This window comes from Spodoptera frugiperda, chromosome 18 (assembly GCF_023101765.2).
Source record: "Spodoptera frugiperda isolate SF20-4 chromosome 18, AGI-APGP_CSIRO_Sfru_2.0, whole genome shotgun sequence".
In the NCBI taxonomy this organism is placed as follows: Eukaryota; Metazoa; Arthropoda; class Insecta; order Lepidoptera; family Noctuidae; genus Spodoptera; species Spodoptera frugiperda.
Genome location: NC_064229.1, coordinates 3,806,684 through 3,827,113, shown reverse-complemented (window position 1 = coordinate 3,827,113; position 20,430 = coordinate 3,806,684). Strand labels below are relative to the sequence as shown.

General features: G+C 37.9%; 1 protein-coding gene and 1 long non-coding RNA gene across 16 annotated transcripts in view; one reads left to right on the top strand and one right to left on the bottom strand.

Moving 5' to 3' along the window:
- LOC118277837 (tight junction protein ZO-1) overlaps positions 1-20,430 on the top strand; it is a 140,005-nt gene that overhangs the window by 63,830 nt on the left and 55,745 nt on the right. The window contains exon 1 of one of the 8 annotated variants that reach the window (XM_035596800.2): positions 1,027-1,215. The exons of the other annotated variants lie outside the window; for them this stretch is intronic. Coding sequence (XP_035452693.2) covers positions 1,027-1,215 — 189 coding nt within the window. Of the gene's footprint in view, positions 1-1,026; positions 1,216-20,430 lie in introns of those variants that run through there. 8 annotated transcript variants of the gene reach the window in all.
- LOC118277841 (uncharacterized) lies at positions 849-19,884 on the bottom strand. Of its 8 annotated transcripts, none has more exons than XR_004783801.2 (7): positions 19,546-19,884; positions 12,948-18,513; positions 12,110-12,203; positions 6,237-6,344; positions 5,043-5,173; positions 3,767-3,876; positions 849-1,192 (listed from the first exon to the last, which is right to left on the bottom strand). It is a non-coding gene; the product is annotated as an uncharacterized LOC118277841 (long non-coding RNA). The 8 variants fall into 8 exon arrangements; XR_004783802.2 differs by having other exon boundaries at positions 12,186-12,203; XR_004783800.2 differs by having other exon boundaries at positions 13,016-18,513; positions 19,546-19,883.

Here is a 20,430-nt window from a genome sequence, read left to right as displayed (position 1 = left end):
TTTAATTTAAATTATTTAATTATTTAATTCAATGGAACAGTACAAAAAGCCAATTACACTATTCAATATGCCCCTCCAAGCTCAATACCACATCTGCTAATGCGGGGAATACCAAACACATGCAGCAATTAAGAGATATTGATAACATATTTGTGCTAATTTAGATGCTCAATATACCTAAATATTCTATTTGACTGTTAGATAATGCTTTAAGCCGTCTACCATTAACTGTTCAGTGTATGAAGAAGAAATAAAGAGATAATTATTTCCTAAATTCTTGCCTGTGAATAAAAAATAAGTAATGATTTCTTGATACTGCACCAATACCAAATACAGTTGAAGTCTGAAAATCTAGATGAATCTTCATTATGAATCATCATTCAATCATTGAGACACTTAATTGAAAACGAAACCAAGCACTTAAAACTAGTTAAAAAACACGCATCGACTAACGCAGTAATTAATCAAACAACAATAACTAATAAAATAACAATCAAACACAAATAAAATAATAACGACAACTTTTTAAAACTATCGATGTGGATCGGCGCGCGCATCTGCGTGTGAGCACTTTTTATACGTTTTCAAACATCAGTATGTCGATACGTTGCGCTCCACGTAGCCTATTGGAAAAAGCAGATAAACTATGATAATTAGATGTAACGTGTTCACGATGAAACAATGCATTCTCGCGAATCACGCACTAAACTTGAAACAGTGACAACACTGGCCGCTCGCGTCTACCCAATCTACGTCCACAAAACGAGGAACTAAAGATCTTAATATTTTTTTAAAATATTTATCTATTAGACAACCTCGTTACTTACTTAAAAAAAAACAAACAATAGTTCGGTAGCTTATTTTTTATTTATATAAAAATTAAGTTGTACTTTAAGATTGAGTTTCGCTATCTTAACTTACGGGTCGATGTGATCTGTTTTATTTACGCGCAGTTTCCACAAAACTATTTTCTTAACGTGACCGTGTAATCGTGCAAAACTGTTGAGCCAGTGTGAATTCGGTGTGATGATGAATGTTCACGGGAAGACTCGTCACAGGAGTTTGTATGGCACTGTGCGGTCCATGGTCCCATCACGGGGTACGCCCATAACTCCAGGGCTCGAAGACTTGATGTACACGCCACCATATTTCTACCACATACCACCACCGCCGCAACCTCTGAATACTTATCCTGGGAGGAAGAGACGAAAAAAGGTATGTTAGTAAATTATTATTTATGTGAAGAGTTAAATGGATAAATTGTTTATTATAACGACGGCAAAATATCAATGCCTCCAAACTGGCAAAAGTCCAAATTTTCAGACAAATTGAGAAACAATGTTTAATTTTTGGGTTTTCACATAAAAGTTACTATTTTGATTAATTTCGAAAAAAATATAAAATATTTCTTAGAAATAAAATATTCTATTACCAAAAATAGCAAAGGTGTTAATTATTTCACAATTCGTAGTGTACTTTTGTCATCAATGCTTTTAAAGTACATAATAATATGATGAACTAACGCCTGTAGAGCTATGAATCTTATATCTATTGACCTACATACTACCTGCAAAATAGGTCACATCCTGCAATAATTATAATAAAAAATTAAGCACACATTCCATTTTCATAAAATAATGAATAAACATACCAGGTTTGCATAAATGAATAAGACCTAATAAAGACGTGAATAGGGTAAATTTGCCTGTGATCGCTAGCACAGATTTACTAAACCAACAAAATAAACAACACATAGTCAGGAAAACCGTATTGTAGTGTAGAAATGTAATTGATCATTGTCAGCGTACTAGGAGCGCACAGCTGACAAGAGAAACAGCCGTCTTGACTGACTGACCAATTCATGATGCGTTTCACACCAACAATGGAATTACTGGGACACTACCATCTATAGTATGCTACGATGTAGTAGATCGTGTAAAAGATACTTCGTATTTTTTCCAAGTTTGTATTTTACCCAAAATGTATCTTAGCTAGAAGCTGCGATGGGAAATATTCAACTAGAACTATTGTATTTCTAACCTAAATAAACAGATATTTTTTTTATAACACGACGTTGGCAAGTACCCACATGGCCCACAAGATGTTAAGTGGTTACCATGGCCTATGAACGCTTGCAACACTTGGGGCATTACACGCACCTTGCCGCCCCTTAAGAAACCTATTTACATCCTTCTTTAAGAACCCCATATTGTAGCCTACTGGGAAAACCTCAGCAGGGATAATCTCACACTCTTCACTCTAGAGAGTGAAGAGTGTGAATTGTAGTAATTGACATTTGGACTTCAGTATCTTTAGTATATACTACATACATCATCAGCCCTCTAGCCTATTCAGAACAGTATCACAGTTCTAAGCTCTATGATCTTCAGCAATTCGAAATAACCACACGACTCCATCGCGCCGGAGAGTGCCTTAAAGCATTAACTGCCAAAAGAAAACTGTTGAAGGCAAATCCTCCGCTAAGCGGCGGTCACCAGTATTCGACGTGGCGGTTAATGCGTTAAGCTGCGTAAAAATTAGGTACAATACAAATGAATCTGTTACCTACTTCTACCGTCCTAACATCGTGGCATCGGCATCTTCGTTATGGAGGGTAGCAGTACCGGGAAGATCCTGTTCCCGAGTACGATGTTTCCTTATCCAATACTGCATTGCCTTATACGACAAAATAAACGACGTAGAAAAGAAGAAAACATCGTGAGCTATGGAAAACGCTCGACCCATGACTAGAAATTTTGAGCTATCGTACGTATTATTTTAACTGTGAAACGCATTAAGCGTAGCAAAATTTTATCCGGGATAATTTTGTCATCTTCTTCAGAAATAATTTTTTTTGGCGTTTACGTCAACATCTGTCAAGGTTACAGCAATTTTTTTTAAAAGAAAATTGTGTGTGGACTGGATTCCAACCTCTTTTGCTTCCATCTTTGTTGTATGCAAGTAGGCATGCTCATCCAATAATATTCCCAATAAATGTGCCAACAGTTAGTGAAGAGTCCTCACTACTGAGGACCTTAGAAATAGCGGAAAACTATTGCTAAATTAAAACCACAAGGTTTATCAAACAAAGTTAAATACCTAATAGATAAAGTTTAGCAAATATCCACTTATTTTCCAATCCTTACAACTATAGATGTCTGACTTTTTTTGAGGAGAGAGGGTCTTGAGTAAGGCCCGAGAGTGCCAGTATTCTGAAAACCACTTCGTTCCTACTCTAGCCTTTCGAGTCGGAGCCCCGACAACACGTTAAGCCTTCCGTGGCGCCGTATCAGGCAGTGGCCCTGTTAGGCCACATCTGTGGTGGTCTGATGGTTTTTGAAGCGTGTCCAGAACGCTACACGCTACAGACCCAGTGTACGGGGTCTGGTTGTGGTCGGGCGGTGAGCTGCCGTTGCTCGCCGAACGCACACCCGGTGACCGGAGACCGCCGTGTGATCCCCGAGGCCCGGAGTGTCTCCCGCGACGGCTAGGACCTGAGGGGATTCTTTACCCAGCGCGTCCTGTAACTGCCTAGAGCCTACTGCCGTAATAAGCCTAGTTCTTTTATCATGGTACATCATATTATTTTTGTATTTAGTTCATGGCACATGGAATTTTATATGGAACACTATTCAATGTATAAAGAAATTAAAATCCGTTGTTGGCTGTAGTTGCCCGCAGTTTGTATACGTTTTGTGGCGCCAGGCTTTACATTGTTTTCGCTACAAAATGTGTACTGTCCTTTCCTCTAAAGCATGTTACTTACAGTTATCGGTGGGGGTCGTCCCATACGTTTTTACAGTCTATCTCGTCATCAGGTGGAGCCTCTTCAGCCAGGTCCCGATGGGAGTGAAAACTAACACGGTCTATGACGCTCTGGAAAAATTTGTACGACAGATAAAATGACGCTCCCAGTTGTGCAAGGTCTTTCAATAAGTAGCTGGGATATGTCCCCCCCATTTCTATTGCTTTGTGTTTGTATTTGATTTATTTCTATTGTATTTAGGTTATTGACATTTTGGCGTGGATGGTTTTCGCCGCATGATTTTGATTGATTTGCTGTCATTTTGATAACTTTATGTAAGAAGGTTGCTAGCGTAATAATATTTAGACGTTTCTTATCTAAGAAGACTGAGATTTTATTTAGGCTCTGAAATGAAAATATTTTCCAATCCCATACCCATTAATAACCACTTCGACCCCCGACTTTTGTCGATAAAATTAGACGTAGTACTCAGCCTTAACGGGTTAGAAGTCGCGCCCCTATCACATTGTATATATTTTAGTAATTGAGGCACCTATGCATGCAGAGTTTGACAGCAATTTATTGAGAAAGCTTACGACTGAAAATAGTGTTTGTATGTAAGGTAAAACTCTAGTGCCGCATAAAGGCTGTAAAATATATTTTTCTCTCTCTCTCACGCAGCATAGCATAGAATTGGGCGAGAGAATTTGCGGCTAGGTTATGCTCGGGGGCAGGTTTGATACCATAGATGGGGCCCAACAGAACTAGTGATCTATCTGGAGTGGCGGATCACCTAAAAAAAACCGGGAGCTCCGGTTCAAATCAGGAGTAGGAACAAGGTGATTTTTAGTCAGTAAGAGTCTGATACTCTCTCGCCTCACTCAAGACGGTAGAAGTCATTTGATAATTTTCCCATCTCAAAAAAGATACTAAGACCATGTTATATCATATAACCCGCCTAGCATCCTGAAGGTAAGTTTGTAAATTCAGTATTCTATAAGTTTCACCTCACATTAAATTTACTAAAACTAAGTACATTTGTTGAAAATCTACAAATAATTAATTACATATTTCCACCTAAAGAAAAACATAAACATTTGATTCTTTACGCTACACAACGTTTTATTGTGTAGCGTAAAGCGTAAAGATTTTATTTCAATTTACTAATATAAAAATTTAATATAATTCTATGATCGGTAATGATATCTGTCCGTATTCATTATTTCACGTATGCATTTTGATTATGATAGTATTATCATAAAAAACTGTGCATTATCCTTTGAAGCATAATACTTACAGTTATCGGTTTCGTTTATCCCACCAGTTGGGTTTATTCCATACGGTAGTGCGGTCTTCATCATCTTCTGATGGTGGAGCCTCTTCTGCCATATCCCGATGGGAGTGAAAACTAACATGGTCTATGACGCTCTGGAAAAATTTGTACGAAAGGTAAAATGACGCTCCCAGTTGTGCGAGATCCTTCAATAAGTAGCTGGGATTTAATGGCATGCCTATGGCTTTGTGATTGTATTTGGTTTTGTTCAGGTTATTGTATAGGTTATTAACATTTTGGCGTGAATTTTGATTGATTTGCTGTCATTTTGATATACATAAAAAGGTTGCTAGCGTAATAATATTTAGACGTTTCTGATCCAAGAAGACTGAGGTTTATAATGCAGCTTTGAAATGAAAAACGCATATCAAGTGTGGAATAAAAACCGTAACATATATTTTGTTTTTATTTTGGTTGAAGGCTCTTTTAGCGGTAAGAACTGCCATGTTCCTACTGCTAAGAGAGTGTAGGCAAGAGAATTTGCGGCTAGGTTATGTCAGGCTGCAGTGGTACCATCTTAGACTGGGCTAGATACCACAGATGGGGCCCAATAGAGCTGATGCCCAATCCAGAGTTGCGGACCACCTAAAGGGTTACGGGTGTTCCAGCTCAAAGTAGATGTAGGAACAGAGTGGTTCTTAGTCAGTAAGAGTCTGACACTCTCTCTCGCTTCACCCGAAGCGGGAGAAACAATTGGATGATTTTTCCCTCAAAAAAAGAGTGGGCAAGGTAATAACCACCTGCCCAGCATCCTGTGGGTGTAAATTTCACATTCTATAAGTTTCACTTCATATTAAAATTACTTAAACTTTAGTTCACTTGTTGGAAGATTTCCAACAGAAACAATTAGTTAACGAATACGATATACAACTTTATACTTCAATTTTAATCTAGTAATTATAACATTTAATTTATACTTACTTGGCATAACAAAAATCTACCTTTCTGTTTCTTATGCATCATTTTGTTCTATGATCGGTTATGTTGCTATTTGAATTTAGTCTGTCTATTCAACGTAGAAAGAAATTTAAATCAGATTGTTGGCTGTAAGATGTTGCTCGCAGTTTCTTATACATTTTGTGGCTTTACATTGTTATCGCTACAAAATGTGTACTATCTCAAAAAAATCTGCATTATCCTTTAAAGCATGACACTTACAGTTATCTGTTGGGTTCTTCTCATACTTTTTCAGTCATCGTCTGGAGGACGAGGCTTTTTTTCTTCAAAATCTCGATGGTTATGCACACTAACGTGGTCTAGGACGCTCTGGAAAAATTTGTACGAGAGGTAAAACGACACTCCTAGTTGCGTAAGATCTTTAATTAAAAGAAAGCCATGATCTGGCCCTCTCATTTCTATTGTTTTGTAATTGCATGGGTTTTGTTTAGGATATTGACATTGTGACTTCGGATGGTTTTCGCCGCACCATTTTGATTGATTTGCTGTCATATTGATATAAGGTAAGATAACCAAATAAGGCCTACCTTATTTTTATTACCACCTAGCTCGTAGGTTTAAAATGAAAATGCGCTGATAATTTCAAAATCCTATATTTATTTATTAAACTTTGTAATAATGGAAACAAAATGGCTTTAGAAATAAAAATTACATTTTTGTAAGCACAAATAAGTAAAGTGTCACTTTGGCCTTATTGGGAACCCTATGTCTTAATAAGGCCTCAATAAAAACAAGTAAGTATTCAACATCTCAATTATTAGAAAACTTTGTCACTGGTTACAATAAATGTGATGAGAAAAAAAACCGCGAAGTCGGGTGTCGTATTGCGTGTTGCTGACGAGCGGCAGATAAAGAAACTTGAGTCCGTAGCAGCGATTCGTACCGCCGGTTTGCGTTTGGAAAAGCCAAAAGGTCGTAGGCCGCGTATCCTTGTCAAGGACATCCCGGGTTCTATGGAGGACGCCGCGTTTTTGACCTCACTGTATCGTCAAAATATTAGTAAGGAAATCGAAGTAAAGGAGCAAGATTTTATTAAATCTTGTAAAATTACCCGCCGGCGTACTTTGCAAAACGGTCGTAAGTGGGTTGGCATTGAACTAGACGCTAATATACGTAAACATCTTGTTACGACAAAAGATAAACTTTTTATAGATTGGGCAACTTGCCGATTCATAGACGATGTAGAATTAGTTAAATGCCACTTGTGTCAGCAGTTCGGCCACGTTAGGAAACATTGCACGGTTAAAACACCCACCTGCGGTAATTGTGCTGAGGCGCATGAATCACACGACTGCCCTCATATAAATAATAAAAATTTTATTCCAACATGCGTGGCGTGCAAACGTTTCAAAAACCTCACGACCACCGTTGTGGTTCGCCCGAGTGTGGCACCTACAAAGCTAAACTCGAACAACTCATATTAAACACCACCTATTAAATAATAATATGGATAGGTTGACTATAGGGCAACTAAATCTACATAACGACAGGGTTGCGACGTCCGAGTTAGACAAACTAATAGTCGACTATCAGCTTGACATTGTACTTGTTCAAGAACAGTATCAAAATGCCCACTTAAGGCACAGGGTAGTGCAGCTGAACAGTAGGTCACGAGCTGGAATTTACGTCACGAGATCATCTAATTTCACAGTAACATCTATAACTAATTTAATGACGTCACACTGTGCCGTGGCGGAGATTGCCTCAGAAAACTTTAAACTTTACGCTGTGAGCTGTTACTTTCAATATTCTGACTCAGTTACTCCTCACATTCATCACCTCCGTCACGTCTTGCAGTCGCTTGCGGGCTCCAAAATTATAATTGGCGCCGACGTTAATGCGTCTTCATCCTTATGGTATGGCAAAGTTAGGGCTACTGACATGGAGCGGCGTTGTGCCGTTGAAGAATTCATTGCCGAAATGAATCTCTCCATACATAACACCCCTGATGCACCACCTACTTTTTGCAGCCAAATGGGCGAATCTTGTATTGACGTCACACTTTCTAGTTCGGACGTTAGCTTGGATAGGTGGCGTGTCCTACCGGATGCGTCATGTAGTGACCATCGCCTGATCGTGTACGAATTTGTCTCGGGATTACCCCGGGGTCCAACGCTTTGCAGTAGTGGCTTTAGATATAAAACTAAGGGCGCGGACTGGAACTTCTTTAGCTTATTATTTGCATCTCAGGCCACAGACTTCACTCGCAGAGACCTTTCGGCAGAAGAAGGTGCTGAAATCATGTCGGATACTTTTACTTACTGTGCCGACATTGCGTTTGGTCGGGGATCCTTGACCAGTACGCGCAGATGTGACTGGTGGAATAATTATCTAGTCGAACAACGTAAATGTTTTCGTAAAGCGCGCAAACAATTAAATAGACTAAAAAAACGTAAAGTTACTGGTTTTGCATTTGATGAAGCATTGATTGCGTTTAGAGTTGCCAGGTCACGTTATAGGGCTTCAGTGGAGAAAGCTAAGGGTAACCTGTTGCGGAGAGTAGTGCAGAGGCTGGAAAGCGAGGGTCCGTGGTCGCCTCTGTACCATGAGTTCAAAGCCAATAGATCCGTCGATCTGGCGTTCGTACAGAACATAAAAGTCAACAATGTTCACACCACTGGTATTGAGGAGACAACGGAAGTTCTACTCGATGAACTCATCCCTGACGATGTATCCGAGACAGATAGCGATTATCATCAACAGATTAGGTCGTGGGCGGCTATACCACCCAATTCACCGGTGTCTGATCTACCTTCCATCAATGAGCTCGTAACTGTTATTAAAACGTTGCCTATGAATAAATCGTCTGGTGAGGATAAAGTTTCAAATAAAATGATAATAGAAGCGTGCAAATCTGCGGCTGACGCGATCCTGTCTGTCTTTAATCGTTGTATAGCGGAGGGCGTCTTTCCTCGTATATGGCGACGTGGATTCATTCGCATAATACCTAAGAATGGAAATAAACCACCCGATGACCCTAAGTCATACCGGCCTATTACGCTTTTACCATCATTAGGAAAACTTCTTGAGCGGCTTATCGTTCCTCGTTTGCTGCCCGGTGGACCGAAATTTCACAATAATCAATTTGGTTTTACTGTGGGTAAATCTACTGTAGACGCAGCTCTCTCTGTCCGAACCATAGTGACTTCGTCTGAGCACAAATATGTAGTAGGCATTTTTCTAGACATTTCCGGTGCCTTTGATAACGCGTGGTGGCCAATGCTACTCCTTAAACTGAAGGGTCGTGGTTGCTTTAGTAACATATACAAACTATTATACACTTATTTTCTTCATGGTTCTGTAAAACTGAAACTTGGTAATTTTTCTCGGTCGAAGTCGTTGTCAATGGGATGTCCTCAGGGCTCGGTTATTGGCCCGTATCTGTGGAATTTAGGGTTTGATGACTTGCTCGCGACCCCCCTTCCTTCTGGTTGTACGTTGACTGGATATGCGGATGATGGCCTTTTGTTAATACAATCAAATACTCGAGCCGGACTAGAGAATTTAGCTAAGGACTGCCTCAGTAGGATCTCGCGATGGGGCGAACGTAATCGATTAACTTTTGCACCCCATAAAACCTATCAATTATTGCTTAAAGGAAATTTGAAATCATGGCCGTCTATTAAATTCAATAACGTTCCCGTCAAACGTAAGGAGTCGGTTTGCTATCTCGGTCTAGTCCTAGAAAAAAACTTTTCTTTTATTGAACATATTAAGACTATTAGTGAGAAAGCCAAAAACAATTTCTATGCGCTCACGCGAATTTCGAAGGCTACCTGGGGTCTCTCTTTTCTTACGCTCAGAACCATCTACGGAGCAACCTACCTGGGATGCGTGTGCTACGGGGCACCAGTGTGGGCTGATAGGGCCACAATAGGCGCGGTACGGCGAAAGCTTCTCCAAGGTCAGCGTCTAGCCTTGATCTTTCTGTGTAAGGCTTATAGGACGGTTAGCACAGAGGCCCTACCTGTGCTCGCGGGACTACTTCCAGTCGATCTTGAGGTGCAGCGACGTGCTGCCATGTACTATAATGCGAGACCTAACTTTTCCGCAAACTTTCTAGCACAACGTGATCGAAGCAAAATTGATAGATTGCTCAAGCCTTTAACGGACGTCTGGGATGAACTTCTGACTGAGTGGCAGTGTAGATGGGAATCTTCTACCAAGGGCCGCCACCTCTATCAATTCTTTCCATCCGTGCATGAGCGTCTGGAGAGGACATGGTTGGAGGTGGATCACTGTGTTGCCCAATTTCTTACTGGCCATGGCAACTTTAAAAGCAAATTGTTCTCATTTAAACTCGTTGATTCACCATGGTGCCAATGTTCGACAGCGGAGTTACAACATGAGCAATCCGCCCATCACATACTCTGGGAGTGTGGTCTCTGGCAATCTGAGCGTGACACTATGTTGGATAATTTAATTGTTTCATCAGGTGTGGTTTATTACACGGACCTTGTGGAGTCTCGAGCAAATTTCCGTGCGTTTAGGCGTTTTTGCCATACCTATTATTGGAAGCAAGTATAACAGCTCACGCATAGGACCCATTTAGTATTAGCATTTAATATTTTAGTTTTAAGTAAAATTTCCGTGGTGCTTGGCGACTGGGCTTCTCCCAGTTGTGCAGTCTCTTTTGTGCCTTAAGGCTTAAGTCATCCTGTCTCCTGCATTAAATTCACCGAGGGAAGTGGAAACTATCGTTTTCTTTTCTTCTCCTCTAATAACATCTTCTGATTTGTTTCGTTGCGGGATCCAAGACAGTCATTCATTTCCCTGGGACGCGCCGGACTTCAGTGTTCCGGTGTTTTCATGTTTGTATCTACTGTAGATCCTGGCTTACAGGAGTTGCAGCGGTATGGGAGGTTGTGGCGGGCTTGTCCCATAAAAAAAAAAAAATGTGATGAGATCTTATTAATTAATTTTGGTCAGTATAGATCAGACTTAACGAGTTTCTCATCATGTAAAACCCCGTAACATCTTTGAAGTCATCGGTACCCCAGCATCAGCCAAACGAATGAGTCTAACTTCTTGTTCTGTAGCCAATATAGCGACCGACCTAGCTTTCGAGTAGTTAATTCACTCTTTAGATGGTGCGTACTTCTTGGGAAGTAATATCTGGCTGCAGCAGTATACCGGGTAAAACAGGATGACTAGAATTCGAGGGTTGAAATAGATACTATGAAGAATTTCCCGATATCCGTTCAGCCCTTTGCTGTATCTATTCACCCTGTTTACCACTACGTAGATAGTGATAGAAGTTCTTTCTACATTTTAACAGCGTTTCCCTCTTTTGCGAATTCAATGGACTTTCCTTGTGGTAGAAGCTGGTGAACCGTTTTCTATGATATTACTGAAAAACGACTATGTCGTAATAAGGCCTACACATTTTTTGTGTAGGCTTTATTAGGACATGGCACATGGGTAAACAAAATAACGATTATATGTATTACACTAATATTATAGCTATTTCACGTGAGGAGATAGCTAAATGTATAATTGTCCTATAGACAAAACACGGCACGTCGTATACTGATAAATATAAAAATACTTAGAGTTTACGTTGGCCGAATTTTATAAAAATAAAAATGGGCTCCACGTCGTGATTGTTTTCGACTGCAGGTTCCACCACACTCGCGTCACGGGTTGCTTGCTGTGCTTAAATTAGTTAAGTAATGTGCATGCACACTTCTACAATCTTTGGCGACAATTTGAAATCGGGAAGACGGAAATTTTCAAAATAGGCTTTATTGGGGCATAGGCCTTATTTGGGTAGCTTACTATACATAAAAAGGTTGCTAGCGTAAAGTTAAAATATTTAGACGTTTCGTATCCAAGACGACTGAGTTTTTTTTTTTTTATTTATGGGTCGACGTTTGGCCGCTATCTAGCCTGGTAGTAAGCTATGATGCGGCCTACCATCGAGCACGTCTGCCCATAAGTAACCTATTCACTGGAGCCTTGAAGTCACCCAGGTTATATCCATCGGAAAATACACTCTGGCACAGAATTCCACTCCCTAGCAGTTTGCACAAGGAAGCTTGAAGCGAAGCGCTGCGTGCGAGTAGGATATCTACCATAAAGTGGTGGCGCTTCGCCCATTGTCTTGTGGTTCGATGGAAGGAACTAGGGGGAATCAAGTTGTGCAATTACCCCGTATATAATGCAGCTCTGAAAAGAAAATGCCACATCCCAGTATTTTTTTTAATAATCGAAGTAACTTATGCATGCAGAGCTTGACAGTAATTTATTGAAAGAACCCTTGACTGAAAATAGTGATGCTTAGAGGAGTGTGAGTGCGACATAAAGGCCGTAAATACATTTTGTTTATATTTTGGTTAGCGGTAGGAACATGGCAGTGTTGGCAAGAGAATGTGCGGCTAGGTTATGCTAGGCTGCAGTGGTACTAACTAACTAACTAAACTCAGGTTTTGCAAGGTAGAAAGACAATGTTGTACCACCCGCCCAGCATCCTGTAGGGAGTTGTAAATACATACTACAACATGCTATAAGTTTCACCTATTAAATTAACAGAGCGGAGACAAATATGAGACCCAGTAAAGTAGTTAGAATAGTCTTCATCAGAAAGACCCATGGCAACGAAAACCGCGCTGAGATCCCAGAATTTTTTGTCTACTACTACTGAACCTAATTGGGTAAATTTTGATCTCACAAATGAAATAATAGTATACAGAGGATCAATGAAAAAACCAGACGTTTACCAACCAAAATGTATCACAAATTGTATCCAGATAACAGTTTAATTCGCAAAAATCTACTTAAGATTATATAAACACATAAAATTCGCTACCCGCAGAATGTCCGACATTATCCAGAAAAGTTGTTACACCAATAAGTGTAGTAAAAGAAACAGTATTAGAAGAGAGAAGTTACCTACAATTTGTGATACATTACCTTGTTCCACTTTGTTTTTCATACATAACGAACAATGTTTCATTATCCAGAAATTCCTTGACACTCACAATTTATCGGTTCTCCTTCTCATAACTTTATCATTTGTTACAACATTTACAATCGGGTGATGGCTCGTCCAAATCTGGTGGATCAATATAATCTAAGACGATACTAAAAAAATTGTATGATATACCACATGCTATTGAAAATTGCAACGCGTCTTTTATGGCAAATGGACTTATACGATGCATTTCTATTGATGGGTAATTTAAACGTTTCTGTTTGGGTTATGAAACCATTATTTATGGATTTGAATAACACATTTTCACTGAAATTACTATACGAATTTGATTGATTTACTGTCAAAGTGATATAATCGGGGGTTGCGACCTTTTTAGACAAGATCTATCTTGTGAATTTTAATGCCGCGTTCTGAAATGTTTTTTTTTTTGTAATCCCATTCATATTTTTGAAAAATAATATAAATTGACATTTCAAAACTGATACGACATGGAAACAAAAATACCATTTCTTTATTTTCGTATCCTGAGTTCAAATATATTTATGTCATATATTTTTTTTTATTTCTGAGAAAAATAATTAAAATCACAAAACATGTGATGACGTCATAGGTACGGCAGAATGCAGTCGTTACCTTTGCCTTAGCAATCATGGTTTCAGATGAAAACATCAAGTGTCAAATGTCAATGTTTAATGTCACTTGAAGCTGTAACTTTTATTTACATTCGAAATCGAAATTGATTTTACACAATATTTTCCTATCGAATCGACACACTGCTTATTGTTATTATTCACAACTGTTGATTGACATTATTTCGTCAATAAAATGGATTTCAATGAAACATATAGGTACGCCAATGAAGGATCCAAAATATTGTTTTGTACCAGCCTGCAAAAACAACACTGCCAATACGTATTTCTGCAAAATTGTAGCATTCATTTTCGTGCATGCAATATATTTATTGCATAATAATATTGCAATAGCATTAAATAGTCAACTTTCGGCAAGTTTCTGCAATCGGCAACTAGGAATCATATAATTATAACAACACAAATAACAAAATCTGAAATCACACAAACACAAGCGCACCAACGAGTTTGACAAGCTTAGTGTTGCCAACTTTATTTTTACCAGCCCACCAAATGAGGCCGTGAAAACCACCAGAAACCACTAAATCTTAGCGGCCTCTCAAACCACCAGAATTCCTCAAGATCATCACAGAATCTAAAAAAGGGATTATGAATAATATTTTCATGGCCCCCTTTACTCTTTCAATAACTACGCACATCATTTAAAAGGGTTTTATTTTAATTGTATTATTAGATTTTTGTGCTTAATATAATATATTTTAAAATATTCTTTATATAAACTGACTTTTTAGACAGACTGCTTCAAAAAACTGTCTTACAGTTTGGCGATTTTTTGATAATGTGTAAAACTGTATGTACCTTTTGATAAATAAATAAATAAATAATAATAATAAAAAAGTTTTGATTCTGTTATTGCCTGCGCAGAAGCCAAAAATTGGTTCTGTAAGTATGATGGGCAATTAAAATACTGAACTCTGGTTTTCAAGTTTCAAGTATGAGTTTCAAGTTTCCTGACCAGGCGGTGGTACTTTCTGTTTCATAGATGTTAAGTGAATTTCAAATTGGTACCCCAAATAGCATTTCATACCTATAAAATCTTTAATATTGTGCGTAAAAATATGTACCTTCTGAGTAGGCAATATTATCTTGCCAACAAGTGTATCAATTAAGTATTTTTAACTAGAAATCACACAGCATTTTACGAGTAGTGTTAGTGGTTAATTTGTAACTTACCACTAACTGAAACAATCTAGTCCAGTAAAATATCCACTAGCCACTAAAACCAATATTTTCCCGCTGAAACACATATCTAAACCACCAGATCTAGTGGAAATTCCACTAAGTTGGCAACACTGGACAAGCTGTCAGTGACAGTACATTTGACATCTACTAGGTTTTTTACGGATCTAAGTGAGGCAAAGGTATTATCGCCATTCTACCGTAATTTGGCACTTACGTCTTTTTTAGAATACACTGAATTTCAAACTCGAAATTATGAATGAAAAGTACATAATTTCGAAAAATGAAAAAATATGGGTGCCCTAGTTTTCGATTTACTTTTATATAACATAATAATACATTCATGTTAAAAATATGAAATGTTGTCAATACTTCTGGTGGTGCGAGTGTTCATGGGCGGCGCTGATCGCTTACCATCAGGTGACCCGTCTATTTATTTGCCCCCTATTCCATTAAAAAGACTTCAAAGAATAAAATAATTAGTCGGGACACAACACAGAAGATATGGGACACATACCATAACTGATAAAAAGTACTTTACATTTTAATCATGTGTACCTAATCCTACAAGGATTAAAACAATGTTATGCTGAAAATTAAAACAAAAGTTATTATTTTCATACTTATTTTGGAGTCAGTTTATTGTATTGAAGACACATTGAGGTAAAGACAAGCAGACAACAAAAGGATTACAGTCCAATGAGTATCAGCAGTTTGCGGATACCTGCATCTTGATCCAAGGAGTCTCTCTGGACGTTGGTTAAGATCCAGACGGAGTTAACGTATGAAGTAAGGTAATCATAATTACGATATGAGTCTCTCTCATTCTCCACAAATTGCACAGAAGATTACTAAAGTTAACTAAGCATATGGTTGGTGGAAATAGAAGGAATAGTACTTATAACACGCCATCACTCCTCTTCATCTTCATCGTCAGCTATTAGGCCATCTTCTCTTCTCCTTATGGGATATCCAGTGACTGTATATGATGAATATTGATGAATAACTTCTCTCATGCAAGCATACCCGACGACGAAAGCCGATCCGAAACAGAGAAAGTCATACAGTTTGTCGGCAAAAGTCATGTTTGAATTTCTTAGGATTATTGTAGATTGCGGTTATAATTTAATGTTACATTTTTGTTTATGCTTCATTTTATTTGGTTAACAGCATTGACTATGTCACTTGCTCTGTCAGTACCTTATGCTGTCTGTCAGCAACTAATGACAGTTGTTTTTCTTTTTGGGACGACGCTTACGCGCAAAGTGAAACGGAATATTAATAGTATGAGTTCTGTCTTGAAAGCATACATCCTTCTTTATGAAATAGAGATCATTGCTTTAGCTGTGAAGGTTGCGAAACGGAGCCCGCAAACACCCATATCCTTCCTATAATCAAGTGGTCAAAAACTCCAGCTCGGTTTCCATTCTCGAGTTGGCTAAATTATTATTGGATTTTCGAAATTCTCATCAATACTCTTTGCCTCTCCTGCTGTACAGGATTCTTAAGTCGTGACTTCACTAACGAAAAGTGTTACGTTATTTTAATTAATTATTATGTTCTATTTTATTACTTATTTTACTTTTTACTTGTATAAAGCTGAAAAGTTTGTTTGTTTGAACACCCTAATCGCTGGAATAACTCGTTCGTTCATTATTCATTCATTTTATTTTAATCGAGGCTATAAAACATTAAGTTATGACCAATGGGAGCCGATCAGAAGCTAGTATTATTAAAACTCGAGTGACTGATTTACTGACTGACTGACAGACAGACAGAAAACAAACAGCCGAAACTACTAGATAGGTCTAGCTTTCTAGGGAAAGCTGAAACTTGGGACATAGGTAATGTAGAGAGATTGTAGGGGAGCACGAAGAGTGGAAACAGGATTTACCTATTAATTATGCGTACAAAGTCGCTAACAAAGACTTATTAAACAGACTTAATTAGCTTGCCCCTTTTGTTTTTTAGGATCAAAAGTACTACGGTAAAATGAGGTGAATAGAATAGAATTCGAGGAATAAATAGATACAGAAAACGAGGTGAATTGAAAATATTCAAACATCTATTCACTCAATTCCTGTATCCATTTCACGCTTTGAATTCGATTCACCCCCGTTATACGGCAATAAGAATTTTAACCACTTCCAGACGACAGATCGAACTGATATTTAGTACAGACTGATTAGATGAACATAATGACATTGGCACGGAATAGTAAATCTGAATTCCGTGGATATTAGATAATCTATTTTTCATAACTACCTCCATCATGAAAATCAAATAAATAGGCTTGATTGGTAGAAAGTAGAATAGAGCCCATTTAAAACCGTTTAACATAAAACAATACTTTGGCAAGCTATTACGACCCATTTGATAGAAAGCAGATGTTATACATAACCTATATACTACGTCTGCAACACAGAAGGTGTCGCTAATGTTTGGAATCCAAAGCATGATCATATGTACAGCTAAACCATTAAACATTAATGAATTTTCAACTTTATGTCACCACTACAAAGTTAAATATGGAACGTTTGGTATAACTTCATACATAACGTCCTTTGATCAAGCAAGCATGCTGTTTCCAAGTCTTATCATTTTCAGTCTCATCACCACGCTGTGGCTGTGATCTCGTTTTACTGTGGGCGTCAACTAGTTATCAGCGATATGAATCATACCATAAGCATGTCAATGCCACCAGCTTAGTCTTTATCGGTTCAATGAATTGGAATTTTCGATTAAGATCATTTTACCATAACACTATCATTCCACAGTACGGACGCCACTAAAATAAGAATAGATTATATACACACATATACTGCATTCTGAAATGAACTTTATCGTCATCAAATCAGCCACCAGACGTTCCTGCTGAACATAGACCTCCCAATTACTTCCAGATCAGCTGGTTGGAAGCGACCTGCTCCATGCGACCGTTATCAGTTCGTCTTTCCACCTTGTTTCCTGGCCTCTGTTTCCTCTCTCCATACCATGTACCCTACAAACTCCAGTTTGCCAATCCCTACGTCAGCGACTCTGGAACTTGCCTTAATAAAAACTATAAATTGACGATTATAATAAAAATATTATTTAATAACTTCATTTTATAACTATTTACTTGATAAAACACCAACATAACAGAAATAAGTGTACGTATGTTCAGCGTAATATATTACCTATCAATATAATAGGTATACAAATCATGTAAAGTAGAAAACAAACACAAATTAAGTAGTTACAACTTCCCTTCGCTTGGTTGATTGTATGCTTATCACATTTTCGTACAATGTCTCTGTTCAAGAGTTTTCACTGTTTGTGCTACCACTATGTAAAACTTCCAAAGCTGCGGATCTAGGTACGAGAAGCGCATTTGCTGTCTCTGTCCTGATTTCTTTAGATTCCGTTTTGACACCACTTGTGTTCCGCCTTGGCAGTGAGGGAGTAGGCACTGTAAACATCCCGTACGAATATGCAACACCGGCGCTCATTGTTACTACTATACAAACAAATTTTAACTGTTCCAATTTGTTCATCTTAACTTCTTGAACCACTTAATTTTAAACCCATTACAGTATCCAAAAATATTGTGAGAAAATACGTCTTCCTGTAACTTTTTCTTGCTGTCAATCATTTTCTCGAATTTGACGTTTGCTCTCGTTGTCGATTATTTTTTTCCTTTTCTATTTTATTTATGGTTTAGTATTCTGTAAATCTGTAAAGAGGTTATTATCTAAAGTGATTTATTATAATTTTATTTTGCAGTTTGCTCTAATGACTATCTGTATTCAGAGGGTAGTCAACGAGTGCCCGAATTCACGTACACAAGTATGTATTACCTAAGAGTAAATGTTATTAAATTGTTTCCATCACCCACATTTTCTACGCGCAGACGAGACGTAAGGCTTATGGGATGAAATGGTAGAGAGGCTGCTTGGAAAGAAATATTCTTCGTCTTTTACAAACTTATGTATGCTTATGGTAAATTTTCTGTGTTAGTTATACACAACCATAATGTATGAAACAAAATCATGGGCTAGTGTGAAATCCGCACGATTTTAAAAACAGCATAACATGCTATTGATAACACCAATAACTAAAGGTAGCGTTTTAGGATTTTTTACTTATTTTGTAAATCACACCATACACCTAAAAAATTGGTATAAACATTATTTTTTGCTTTCTAAACTCTATTCTTCAAAATCCAAATGCTATTGCTCTGTTTCACAAAAGTTTTGACCAGTATCCGACTTATTTCAGATGAAACTTAAACATTAAGCCAGGATTAGCCTGTGTAAGCCTAGCACACTGAATCAATGTCCTTGGTGTATGCTTTTGCGGCAACAAATTTTCTTATTCAATCATTGCTAAAGACACTTTGGATTAATGTTTTAAATACCTAAATAAATAAGGTAGATTCTCTACACAGGGACTTTTGTGTGGAGGGTTATAAAGGAATTATTATGTATACTTATGAAAATAGGTTAGTTTAGCTATTCAATATTTTTTTCAAATGAAATACGACAATAGATAATACAAATAAAGAGATCCAGAACTATTTTCCGACTGAAAACAGGCGTGAGAAGTTATTGGAAGATGTTCCTTCCACAAAAAAGGTCACTTAAATCTGCCTGCGCGAACGGTCCAGTGGAAGGTAACAGGTTGGAAAGAACAGAGTTTCATGAGTCAAAAGCCCCTTGCAATGCAGAAAAATAGTCAGAAACGGAGAACATATTTTAATACCAACCTTTAATTTCTTCATTTGGAATAAGTGAATTCAAGACGTCATTCCGTTTTTTGATCGAGCTGAAAATTAAACCGGAGAGGGGACTCGACTTTCGAGCTATCGCGATCTACTTCTTATAGCTGGAATATATGTGGTACGACGACGCAGCGTTTGTAAAAGTCACCCTAACCAGCCTTCGGAAATTAAACATTATGAAAATTTACTTAAACAAAGCAGATTAACTACAACTAAAATTTTAAAAAGATAAAGAAATAAACATATGTGAAAAATTTATAACGTCTAAAGTCAAAAGTCCAATTTCGAAGTTTTTGATAAAGTAACAGATGTTGTAGACGTTGCTAAGGTAAGAGATACCGAAGGAGATTTGTCTAAAAAGGTGTATTATATATTATATATTATACCCTTGCGCCATTTCATCTTCTAAGTACTGCTGCATGCGCTGGTGCGGCTGCTTCCGCGGCAGAGGACCTCAAGCGGCGCAAATATTCTAACTTAGTTGGCAATTATTGTTTTGAGCCGTTTGGGGTCGAAACACTTGGGCCATGGGGTCCTGGTGCACATTCTCTTTATAAAGAGATTGCACATAAGTTATTCCACTCTACGCGTGACCAGAAGGCTGGCTATTTCTTCGGTCAGAAGATAAGCATTGCCATACAACGTGGCAATGCGGCCAGTCTTCTGGGAACATTCCCCAATGACAGCGATGCGGACGAGTACTTCGACGCCTAACCACGCCTAACACCTTTATTTTAGTTTTAAGTTAGTATTTATTCCTTTTTTTTTTTGGTATTTTTAAGTTGTAAATAATGTGTTAGTTTAGATTAAAAGTAGATTATATTTTTTTATTCCCATTGCTTCTTACTTCTTACACCAACATATTTTTTT